At 34.8% G+C, this 12,320-nt stretch overlaps 1 protein-coding gene across 1 annotated transcript; it reads right to left on the bottom strand.

The window, feature by feature from the left end:
• Positions 1-7,694: 7,694 nt before the first annotated feature.
• Positions 7,695-12,128, bottom strand: LOC103951709 (homeobox protein knotted-1-like 2). Its single transcript, XM_009363161.3, has 5 exons — positions 11,440-12,128; positions 11,097-11,219; positions 10,799-10,949; positions 8,344-8,597; positions 7,695-8,122 (listed from the first exon to the last, which is right to left on the bottom strand). Exons 1-5 carry the CDS (start codon positions 11,899-11,901, stop codon positions 7,919-7,921), a joined length of 1,194 nt encoding a protein of 397 aa, XP_009361436.1. The 5' UTR covers positions 11,902-12,128; the 3' UTR covers positions 7,695-7,918.
• Between the last annotated feature and the right edge of the window lie 192 nt (positions 12,129-12,320).

Raw genomic sequence — 12,320 nt, 5'->3', positions numbered from 1 at the left:
ATATTTTCGGAAGTACTGCAGGACTATTTCTTATGATTTTGACATATTAAAGTTTGCTGTGCCCACTGCCCCACTGCCCTAATTGGTTAATAAAAACAGTACCTTAAAAACAAAGTGACAAAACAAAAGCAAAACAAACCTAATTGCATGAGTAAGACCTTCATAGGCAGACAAATATACTAGCTACTTAGCTAGTGTCAATATTTAGAGCGCTTCAACGATATGCATTTCCAGACTTTAGAAAACCTTTTGAATAAAAATATTTGTATCACCTCAATTATTAACTTACAATTATGTCTATTTTTTATTTTTTTTTATAAAGATATTGAAGAATTTCGAATTCTCTGGATCCAGTATACTATTTCTACTAATAATTTTATTCTCACCTTCATCACTAAGCTAATCCTAGCCCAATAACTCATGTCTACTGTCTTTCTAATTAATATATTAAAATCACTTATATGAATCTCGTGAATATAATATCTACAAAATGAGAGTCGTGAGATGTTACAAATAATTGTATCTAGCTATTTCACTTCTTGTTGCCCGTTGAATCGTTGATGCAATTATGATCAAAACAACTAACAAACATCGGGATCATAATCATGTTGTTTATGTTCCTATAATCTCGTACCAACTACCAAAAGTACTTGCCTTGATCAATGATCAGTCCCCTTCTTTTTATGCTTTGTTAATTTTATCCAAAAATAATAACAGTCAGTTCTGCATTTGCGCCAATGATCTGCTGGAGAACTTGAAAGGGCTAGCTTTAGGGTTGTGTGATTGATGACGACGATGATAATTAATTAGGTATATGTAGCCTTCTCACCAATATATTGAACCAATATGTCCGGACTTTAGATAATGGTTAAATTATATCATCAAAATGGAAAAACTGGAATTGATATACCACTAAATTTAGTGTTAGGCGTAGCATCATATATATAAGCTAATGTGGACTGAGATGATGATTGTTCAGTATTAATTTATGAGCACTTTTGCTTTGTTCCGTGTTAGGTTGGTTCACGAGGGTGAAGCAGACAAATCTAATTCGTAATCTCGGAAAAAAAGATATTGTTCTTTTCTTGTCTCGGCCGAGCTACAGACACAAAAGAATATATATAAAACTCCAAAAGAGTATGGGTGCATGTCATGGATCCATAACTTCACCAGGTGGTAACCTCTTGGACAATGATTAAAAAGGGCCTGCATAGTGTCCATGGCTGCGCTAATTCATTGCTTGAACAGAAAAATATAAATCCGTGTTGTATCTATAAGACATTCAAACGTGTTAAGGCCATCTCTAACCAAGAGCTGGTCAGATAACTAGTTTTAGCCCTCTAGTCTTCCAAAATATTAATATTTTAATAAACAATACATGACTATATTTGTCTCCATCTCCAACAAAGGGCCAAAGGGCTATAGGGCTCGTTTTAGCCATGTCACAAAAAATCGTCTCCAACCGAGAGTCATAGGGCCAAATATAGTTTATTATTTAAATTTAAAAATAACAATAACTTAAATTTAAAAACTACAACTTATATTTAAAAACTACAAATTAAATTTTAAAACAACATTAACTTAAATTTAAAAACTACAAAAACTTAAATTTAATATCCATAATCAACACCATCTTCATCATCCGTCATTGTAAGAGTATAGTCAGAGGTAAACAACTACTGCCGGGTCATAATTTCTTTTTTTTTTCCTATCAAAATAGGCCATACTCATTAGAGTGTAATTTGTAGTGTTCATTTCCATATTCTTATAAACCAACTCTTCTTGTATTTGTGCCTAAGATTCCTTTCTTCCATGACAATGGCATTTTGCTCCACCAGCAATAGCAATGTGGCCGCCACTTCCTGTTGAGCAGCGTAATTATCATTTGCCTTGCCCTTTCCTTCAACATTCGGGCCTTGTTTCGACCCATAGCCCTAGGTAAGGAACCTTCGTTCGGAGATGGATTTTCTACCCTTGTTTGTTGAATGGTAAGAGATCCATCTTCATCCATATCTACAGCTGGGGATGCAGTTCCAAACACTGGCGTAGAATCTACTCTATGTTGAGGTGGATCTTCAAACAACACCTATCCTTTACAAATTTCCCAACAACCGTACCGTGAAACTGAAAGGGTTTTGAGCTACCCTCCAGATACAATTCCTCCGCTTGGCGTACCTAGAAAATATAATTACAAAAATTAAAGGAAATTAATTTATAAAATTAAATGTAATATAATTAAACATTTAAAATAAACTGTGAAAACACTAACTTTGTCATAGTAATCGGTGCCACTTTCATGTCTAATTGTGCATGCTAACAGTGCTTGATGCCATTTATTCAAACTTGGATGAAGATGTTTCTTCTATCTTAAAGAACAACTCTCGTGGTTTCGAGCATTCGGTGGAATGGTGCCATCGTAGAACTCTAAGTATTTTTTGGACACACGAGTCCAAACACCTTCACTTGTTTGAGAAATCCCCCTTACACTATCTTCCGAGACCCATCTATAAGCCATGCAAAGAGCTTCATGTTCTTTTCGAGTCCAAGCCCTACCTTTCATTGCAGATGAGGCCATTTGAAAATTATTGAAAAAATTGAAGGAAATATTATTGGAAGAGGTAAGAAAATATAATATGAAGAATTGAAATAGAATGAAGTGAGATAGTATGGAATTGTGAAAATTATGTGAGAAATGGTGTAGGAATGGCTTAGGTATTTATAGGGAAAAAAAAAGGTTTAAATTCATTAAAAATTTGAATACAACAACTAGATGCAGTTAGCTAGCCGTTGTATTCAAAATTTTGCCTACTATTCGTGTTCGTTATAACCGACACTATTGCTTTTATTCCTATCGTTATATCTGACAGAATTAATAAAAAATTTGGACCAGCCCGGGGCTGGCTAGCTGGCTGGAATGGCTAGCCGGTTGACCCTTTGGCCCTTTCAGATTCCGTGGGGCCCACGAGCCCTCTGGCCTAACCCTCGGTTGGAGACGGTTTTCAGTCAATTTTCGGCCCACTGGCCTAATTGACTATTAGTCTGATAATATTTCTCTTAATTTTTCTTTCATTGTTTCTTGTAATGATATGAGAAGGATGGTGAGTAAAATTCCTTTTTTATGTAAGAACATCATGGGATTCTTGTTTAGAAGATGCTTAGCTGCTTAAGAAGAAGCTCTTTACAATAATGCTTGCATTCTCTTTTTAGCAATGAACTTATTCTTTTACTTACAAATAACATATCTTTACGGTAGAAAATATCCTTTGTGTCTATAGTCTGGCACACATGCAAAATTAATGCATTAAAATCACAAAAAGAAAAGGTTTGTTGGAACATGTAAGTGTGAGTTGTATGCAAACAAGAATCTCATTGTATATATGTAAGAAGTTAAGTATTTTCATGCTTAGAAATTGTTTAACACAAGTCTTGCTTCAAAGTCAATCTATCACCTTGTTATATTGACCCTCAGCTGAATATGGTTTGCAACTGAGCTATTTAAAGATTCAACTCAAGTGATCTAGGAATAGTGAGACTCCATGTTGGGTTTAGACTTTGTTTCACAATACTGCAAACCTGTTGAAATTTGTAAAACTACATAATATACTGTACAGAAATTTGTAACCACCACAGCTAATAGCCCAAACACATGGAATTAAAGCCCACAACACTAACTAAGCCTGATTTTTGGCCGGATCGAATCAGAAATACATGTTTTTAATTTGAAAGAAAAAAATTTCGGAAATGCATGTTATTTCTAATTTAGAAATTTCATAAACTCATGCCAAATTCAGTATTTTCGGAATCAGATTATTTTAGAGTTTCAAAATTATAGGAGTTGTATGACTTCATCTATGCCAAGATAAAAAATATGTCATCACCATGGCTCACCCTACATAATATAAAGTTTCATGGTGCTCAAATTCTCATTTTTTGTATGTAATATATTCGAAGGAGTTATAAATGAAAAAATAATTACATATTGGAGGACAGTGTATTACAAATCCAAAGTCAATACGTACATAATTAAGTGTATCTAATAGAGCTATGAAAGTTTCAGAATTTTGGATTGAATTGGGAATATTAAATACATTCCAATTCCTATCCAAATTTAAGAATTTAAGAATTTAAAATTCAGGATATGAATCGGATGGAATATTTTAGAATATTTCGGCTTGAAATCGGAGATTCGTATCCAAGTTGCAGCCCTACCCATGTCGCTCACCTTTATTGTGATTCTTAGGTGGATCTTTAGAATGACGAGTTATCGGCTCAATGTTTTTTGAGAAAAATATTACGGTGATGATATCCAGTATTTGGTAGTGAGCTTTATTTTTTAGTGTTTACTTGTAGCTGCTCTCTTAGTCTTCATTTATCCTGCGTTACAGATCCTGCAATTTTCATGACAACATGATCAAGAAACTTATTTTCATTCTATTTTGCTGCAGATTGAAAATGTACATCCCATTGGAGTAACAAAGTTGAAGATGTTAGGTAGGAATTGATGAAGACGTGAGTTAGTTCAATTGGACGTGGTTCAGTCAAATATCTTTATACTAAGGTCATCTCCAACCGAAAGGTTCAGAGGGCCAGAAGGCCAAAAATAGCTCGAAAACCGTCTCCAACCGAGGATTAGGCCAAATGGCTCGTGAGCCCTACGAGACAAAAAAAGGGCCAAAGGGCCAACCGGCTGACCATCTTCAGCCAGCCAGCCAACCTGTTGCCTAGCCCACACTTACGGTTTATGATTTTTTTATGGTCCCAGGCCACTTTTTTTTTTTTTTTTTTTTTTTAATTTTTAACTTTTTCCTACACCATTTCTCACATATTTTTCACCATTTCATACTATATTATCTCATGTTATTTCAATTCTTCACATTCCATACTATAGCTCTTTGGCCTTTAGTTGGAGATGATTTTTTGTCACAGGACTATGTTTGGCCTATGGCCCTCGATTGAAGATGATAAAAAATATGGTCATACACTATTCATTAAAATATTAATTTATTGGATGACCAGAAGGTTAAAACGAACCATTTAATTCTAATTCGGTTAGAGATGGGCGAACAGTGAAAAGATAAGATTCTTTCAACTATTTTCTATTGGTATTTACCTAACCCTATTATTCATGATATGATTTTCAAATTCTCTTCCTGTAGCTGGATGCCAAGAGCACGTCACCATCCCATCCCATGACTTCTTAAAGCCTTTACATATATATTGCGGGCAGTGCTATTCATATAATTATTCTTACTTCACATGCATTTTATTAATTTTCGATTGTCAAAATGACTGAATTAAAGATGATTAATGTAATAAAAAATTAACAAAGGTGTGTGTGAAGTAAATATGGATGTGTGAATTAAATATGGATGTGTGAATTATATCCATATATTATATATGGGTGAAGATTCAGGGACATATGCTTTTCACATACATTTTGACAATATATTTTTATGGTTCACTCCGTAATGTATTTTAACAATCAAACCATTTACCAAAAATCAACTAAATTTGAAACCATATGACAATTGGATTAAATTTAGAGTAAATATTCGTCAATTTCTTTCACTACAAATGAATGTCTTAATGATTTAAATTTATCTTTTTTTTTTTACAAGAATGATCTAAGAATAATGTACTAAAGTTTAATATATAAACGACTCGGATCGATAAATTTATTACAAAGTAAATTTTACAAAATAAGTATCAAATATGTGTAAAAAAATATGTATTTCCGAGTCCTAACCCTATATACATAGGTCAGCCCACCAACCATGATGTAACCTATTAAACCTATCTTGTTTCGTCTCTCGATCAGCAACCCCTAACTCAAAAAAAAATTGAATACGCCTGCCTGCTGCCATTGAGGCAATAGAAAATAAATAAATAAATAAATAATTTAACGAAATATTTTTGGTATTGTTTATTTTTAACTAAAAAAAAAAAAATTATATTTTTACCTTTCATTGATACTATTCACTACACATTCATTTTTTTATTTTTCAATAAAATTAAAGTTTTTTTTAAATTTTCGTTAACTTTTCTTAAAAAGAATTGTGTGGGTCCTTAATTTATCATTAACCTATATACATTAATCTATCCAAAAAAATTCTTCGAGAATTATTTTAGAACTTGATCTCAGATTGGAACTGAACCACCCAAAACTTCATTGGCGTTTTGCTAATGAATTTTAGAGGCTGTCTGAAAGGTGGTTTTATAAGAAATAAGTTTTGCCGCCCTTCCACCATGGGCTAACTGATTATTCAGCATAGTTTATGTCTTCTTTTATTGAGAAATGCTCTAATAAATGGTGGAGCCACATTTATTCCCCTAGGGGTCATGGCGGTAAGGATAATAAGGTATAAGAGTCATAAATTGGTGGTTAAATGATAAATCTTATAAGGATTTATAAACTATTGAATTACTTTTCATATTGTCAATTTATTTTATGGTATAACCTTAACTTTTGTTTATGATATCAAAGCAAATTGGCTCATATGTGAAGCTTAACAGCTACACATCTCTCAATTCGTTGCCCATGTGTTTGTCTTGAAAATTCGTCACATGTGAGGGATATATGTCGAGTCATACACCGATGAAAGAAGAAACCTTGCGATGACTTATACGAGATTGAACTATTTTCCATATGACCAATTAATTTAATGGTGGAATCCTAACTTTTTTCACCCCCTCCCCCTCAACTTTTTTTTTATGATATCAAAGCAAGTTGGCTCACGTGTGAAGCTCAACAGCTACACGTCTCTCAATTCGTTGCCCATGTGTTTGTCTTGAAAATTCGTCACATGTGAGGGATATATGTCGAGTCATACACTAGGTGAAAGAAGAAATCTTACGATGACTTATAAGAGATTAGACTATTCTCCATATAACCAATTAATTTAATGGTGGAATCCTAACTTTTTTCAACCCCCAAAACACAAAAACTTCCCAAAAATCTAACAGTGAACACGTTTGAATGCAAATACATGACAGATAGTTATCCCATTTTAATCTGATTCGCATTGGATCATGAGTCTTTACATTTAAGTTTGATGCATTCACCAGTATGGCTGTATTTGTTACATCTAAGTCATTACGACAATCTAATGATTTTTGAACATGAAATATCAACTACAATTAAGTTTAGTTGTTTGTAATCTATTATAAAATAAATAAATAAAAATTAATTGAATATTGATTCTAGCTTACAACTTACAAGAATTACTGGTGCAGGGGACATGTATCCTCTCCGGATCCATTAGTCCTAATCCACCAAATCTCGTAATTCAGGTTATTGAAATTTGATACAACGGCTAAAATTATTAGAACTTTTAAAATGAATCCCTGTTTGTAACCGTTTGATCAAATTTCAATGGCCTGAATTATAGGATTTGGTGGATTAGGACCAATGGATCCGGAGGGGATCCATGTCCCTGGTGAAGGTATCCCTACTTTCAGTTTCTATAGTAGAAGCCTTATAACATGGCAGTATGCATGCATTAAAATAGAAGACTAACGATGCTCTAAACTACTGATATTTCACTCCTTTTTGGCGCACAATGACGCAAACATCAACTCTAAAACGTCTTATGTCACGCAAAATAATGGAAACCATCCAGCTTACTGCTAGCATCACATTAATGAAATATACCAAAGAGACCACTAGATAAAATCGCAGCAACACAGCACGTAATAAAAAAAAAAAAAAAAATCCATATACGTATAAATCATCAGCTTGGATTGTGGAATATAGAACATTACCCAATTAAGTACGTACGTACTTAGCCATAAAAATTACAAACTACGATAAGCAGTTTGCTTTTATCTTCAGATCATACATATAAAACTAATTAAGCCAACTTTTAACTGTGAGCCTTGCGTGAGCAGAAGAGGACACAATGTCACGGAGTTGTTTAGGTCATGGACCGAGACGGTAGTGACCGTCACCTATGTAGTGTCCATCCATATAAAGGGCTGCATTCTGTGGGTGTAGGCCATCCATCACCATAAACTGCATGTCCTCGGAAGGCTTCCAGTGCCTCTTCCTTTGATTTATGAACCAATTGTTTATTTGTTTCTGATCCAAACCCGTAGACTCCGCCAAAGCCACCTTCTCCGATTCCTGTTTAGTAACATGATCATTTTATTAGATTGTAAACCCGGTGCCATACATGTCATTAATGCATCGTCCAATCAGTGATATGAAATCCAGTTAATTAATAGTCTCACAACATAACACAACATAATATTTGACACGAGAAAATTCCTCTATGATCGACGAACATAATGACATGTACCCATTCTTAATACGGACTTCAAAATCTCAATGAATCGAAAACATACCGAAGGATATGGCCACTTGTAATGTAGCTCCCACCAACTAAGGAGCTTCTGCCTGGCATCTTTGGGCAATTTCCCTTTCTTCTTTTTCTTGGAAAGCTCTTGCTTCAGGCTACTTAAGTAACCACTATACTTTCTCAGCAGGTGATTCTTGAGCTCTCTGTCTTCAGCTCTTGGATCAATCTCAGGCACTTCTGTTTCTCCACCACTATTCTCCTGCTCCTCTTCAGATGAACCAATTCCCTCACACTTGTCCTCTGCATATATTAACATGCATGTGACTCTTAATTATAAAAACTGAGAAACCAAGGACGTAGCGGTGCACAGAAGGACAGAGCCGCATGTGAAAATCATTTCCCTTAATATATATATATATATATATATATATATTTAAGAACAAAATGGAAAGGCGATAAAGCGATTCTATGCGCAGACGTGCATACTCTATCGATAGAAGCATTCTAGCCTATTTAGATTTTGTCAGAGGAGCAATTCCCTGGTCTGAGAACACGCTAAGGAAGAGAAATCCTTACCAGAAAGCCGGGGAAGTAAGGTTATGAAAGGTAGTTTGCTCGCTCGATCAAAAAAGAAAGATTGAAACAGCCAAGAACAACGAAAACCTTTCAAGAAATACACACACACACACGTGTGTGTGAAAACAGGAATGGAGATCCCGGAATTCTATCCCAGAAAGTGCATGTGTTGTGCTCTTATATAGTTAATTACCTAAAAAAAAGGGAATTGTTATTGGTACTTCAAAAATCTCATTCTATACTTCAAACTTTCTATATTTGGAAAGAAAAATACACTTGTGAGAAGTGTAGAATGAGATTTTTAGAATGCCAATAACACTTCCCAAAAAAAACCTTATAAAAGAAGAACTTTTAAAGGGAGAGACACCAACTTTGGCTACAAGAGCTCGTGATAGATTTATTATATATTTTGTTGCAGATCGAGTGCATTATATAGACATTGTTAGAAGCAAACTTTGTTAACTATTACAGATCATGCAGATTCCATAAAGTAAATCAAATAACCAGTCAATATAAGTTACTGTCAAGGTTAAGATATATGAACACTTCAATATATGTGGACTGTAGAGTGTGATAAACATAAGAGATTCTCTACGCAACTAAGAAGGGACCTCATTAGCGTTACCCCGTCAATAAATACTTATCCTATGTGCAAAAGGTAAATCACTCGTTCAATAAACACTTACGACGTGGTGTGGTGACTAGAAAATATCTCTTACAAACTGTCAAGGTTAGCTAAAGCTGATCTACCACCAGAAAGGAATACAACAATGATAGATTCATGCACACATAAAACATAAATAAAAAATAAAAGAGGTAAAGAACGATCATGTGCATGAACCGAAGATATGTCAAATCTGGGGCATGTAGGTATAGCCAACATGGAACTTAATAAATGGTGGCATTCTATTTCAAATGAATTCTGCCATGTCCGTACCGTCTAGGTGGTGTAGCTAGCTGATTTAAATAGCATCCTATGTTTTTTTTTACTATAGCTTCTGCAAGGTTTTTATTCTTTATTTGGTTTGTATAAGGTTTTATTGTATACGGATCTGTTAAAACACCTTTTTTACCAAATCTAGTGAGTAACTAGGGAATGAAAACAATCATGTTATATATAGAAAATCAGATTTATGAAACAAATGGGAGGTCTTGGTTTTGGGTTGGAAAGTGGAAACCCTAAAAGAAATGAGAATTATGTCACCACAAAGGCATGGTAAATCTAACCCTTAAAAAAGAGAGAATTATTAACCAAATCAAATGTTTGATCTCTCTTCTCATCACTGTTTACATATAGAATAGGGTATTTACACTAAGTCTTTGTCTTAATTAATAGTCATTTCCCTTCCAATGTGAATATATTTTTAAACAAATCTATAAACTAAGCAAAGAAATTAAGTCATTATCACACTATTAAGCTCGTGATTAAAATGTCTATGTTCATCGACAGTTATTGAAGCCACTCATGAATGAAAAAATGGTAGGTGTGGTTTCTTCCTCTAGCTTCCTCTTTGTTCTTGGACATTGGAAGGCACTATTTGATGGGTCAAATTGGTCTCCCTCAAAAAAATAACCGGATTTGACGTACGCCTAGAAAATAAAAGAGATGCTGACAAGTTTTGGGTACTCTCCTCAAGGTGAGACAAAACAGTTGGACTAGCAGTTTTGCAGCAGTTCAAGACCAAAAAATCCACATATCTCCCATTTTATGAATTCTAACTCCAAGCTCCTTCCCCATGCTCTACTTATACAATAATATTTAAATACAGTATATGGATTTAGGTTAGCGGTAATGGAAAGATGGATTGATGTACGTTAAGTACAGAATTCGAAAACGCCTAATATAACATAAGAAAAATCTAAGCACATGGATATATGAGTCCAAAATTCAGTTATGTTTGTAGGGAAAAGTAAGTACCACTTACCAGAGGGTGAGAAGATCCGAAGGGGAGGAGCATTATTATTATTTCCAAGCATGTTAAGCTGAGTTTCAATCCTCCTCATGAAATCCATGGCTTCTTGTATTGGCCTTGTTAGTTCTTCACGATATTTAACCAGCATATCGTAGTAAGCTTCCTGTTAATTTAGTAATTGATCCATCCAGATTTTATTGTTTATAATAATAAATAAAAAAAACATCAAGCAATGCACATATAATATATTAATCCCCATTAAAAAGCATAGTAACTAAGAAAATAAATTAAAATGGAAGATATGGATCACCATGAACTGATCCAGTTCTGGGTCTTTTGAAGTCTCTCTTGAAGTCCCAGAAGACCGCTGTCGTGCCTCAAACTCTTGCCTAGCAACTGAGAGCCGAGCCATAACATCAGACGGAGCTCCCACCTACATCCATAACACGAATGATTCATATAAATCGAAGAGATGAGCTTAGCTGAGTTTGTTAAACCATTGTACTATCCTTCTTTACTCGAGTTTAAATAAAAAAATTCTCATAATTTGATAGATTTAGTACAAAAGATCGTTTATATGAAAAAAAAAATTCATTTATTTAATCTTCATGGTCTAAGAAAGAGAAAAACGTGTTAATTAATAAAACAATTACCCTTTGGCAATCCATGTAAGCTTCCAAGAGGTTAGAGTACTGAGGGTGGGCGATGATCTTGGCTTTGATGGCTTCAACTTCGTTGGAGCTCAGGCTGTGATCGTCGTTTAGAAGATTCAAATTATTCTGTAGCTGATGAACAACTGGTTGGTGCCCTCTTGATGAAGAAACAAGATGATTATTATTATTGCTGTTGTACTGAAATTTTTGGTGGCCATGCTGTGATGTGGTGGCTTCGGTCTTCACATTAATTGGGTGTGTTCCTGGAGACTGAAAATTACACTGATCACCGCTGCCGCCGCCGCCTCCGCCGCCACTTGACTGAAGATGAAAGGTGTTGATCCCCATCTGGTGATCACTTGCAGCTCTCCCATAATTTCCTCCAAGGTTTGGTGAGGCGTAGAGGAAGTTTCCCCTACCACCCGAACTCTCATGATCCATTTGATTGTTGTAGTCTTCCATTTTTTTTTCTCTCTCAGCAAACCCCAAAGGCTTCTAATTTATAAATCAACTAAAACCCCAGTAGTAGACCGAAACCCTAGCTAGTAGCTAGTCAAGACAGAAAGGAATAATTTATGAGTACCGGGAACACAAAACGAGACCAGGGTTTTATGCAAACCAATGGGATCCGAACTATTGTTATTGGCAATCCATGAGATTATGGAGGCCAGGAAGTGAAGCCAAACAAGGAATTAAGCATGTTATAATTTCGTTACAGAAAAATATATATCATAATTGATTACTTTGAGGAACTGGGAGGAGATGGCGTGGCCGGAACCGGCTACTCGCAGTTCTGTGTTATGCGAGGGTGAAAGAGACTGACTTTGCTTTGTTGAAAGAAAATAAAGAAATATTTGAAAATGCTCGAAAGCAATGACTGT

The sequence above is a fragment of a genome, unplaced genomic scaffold, assembly GCF_019419815.1.
Source record: "Pyrus x bretschneideri cultivar Hongxiangsu unplaced genomic scaffold, Pyrus_bretschneideri_v1 Contig1, whole genome shotgun sequence".
In the NCBI taxonomy this organism is placed as follows: Eukaryota; Viridiplantae; Streptophyta; class Magnoliopsida; order Rosales; family Rosaceae; genus Pyrus; species Pyrus x bretschneideri.
Note: the sequence above shows the minus strand (reverse complement) of the source record. Positions and strands in the feature narration are given on the sequence as shown.

What these genes read in the sequence shown, in the direction of transcription:
- LOC103951709 (XM_009363161.3), bottom strand. Translation starts at nt 11,901, where the DNA reads ATGGAAGACTACAACAATCAAATGGATCATGAGAGTTCGGGTGGTAGG. An exon ending in CTTACATGGATTGCCAAAGG is followed by an intron (nt 11,220 to 11,439) that starts GTAATTGTTTTA and finishes TTATGGATGTAG; the next exon opens with GTGGGAGCTCCGTCTGATGT. An exon ending in TCGGATCTTCTCACCCTCTG is followed by an intron (nt 8,598 to 10,798) that starts GTAAGTGGTACT and finishes TAATATATGCAG; the next exon opens with AGGACAAGTGTGAGGGAATT.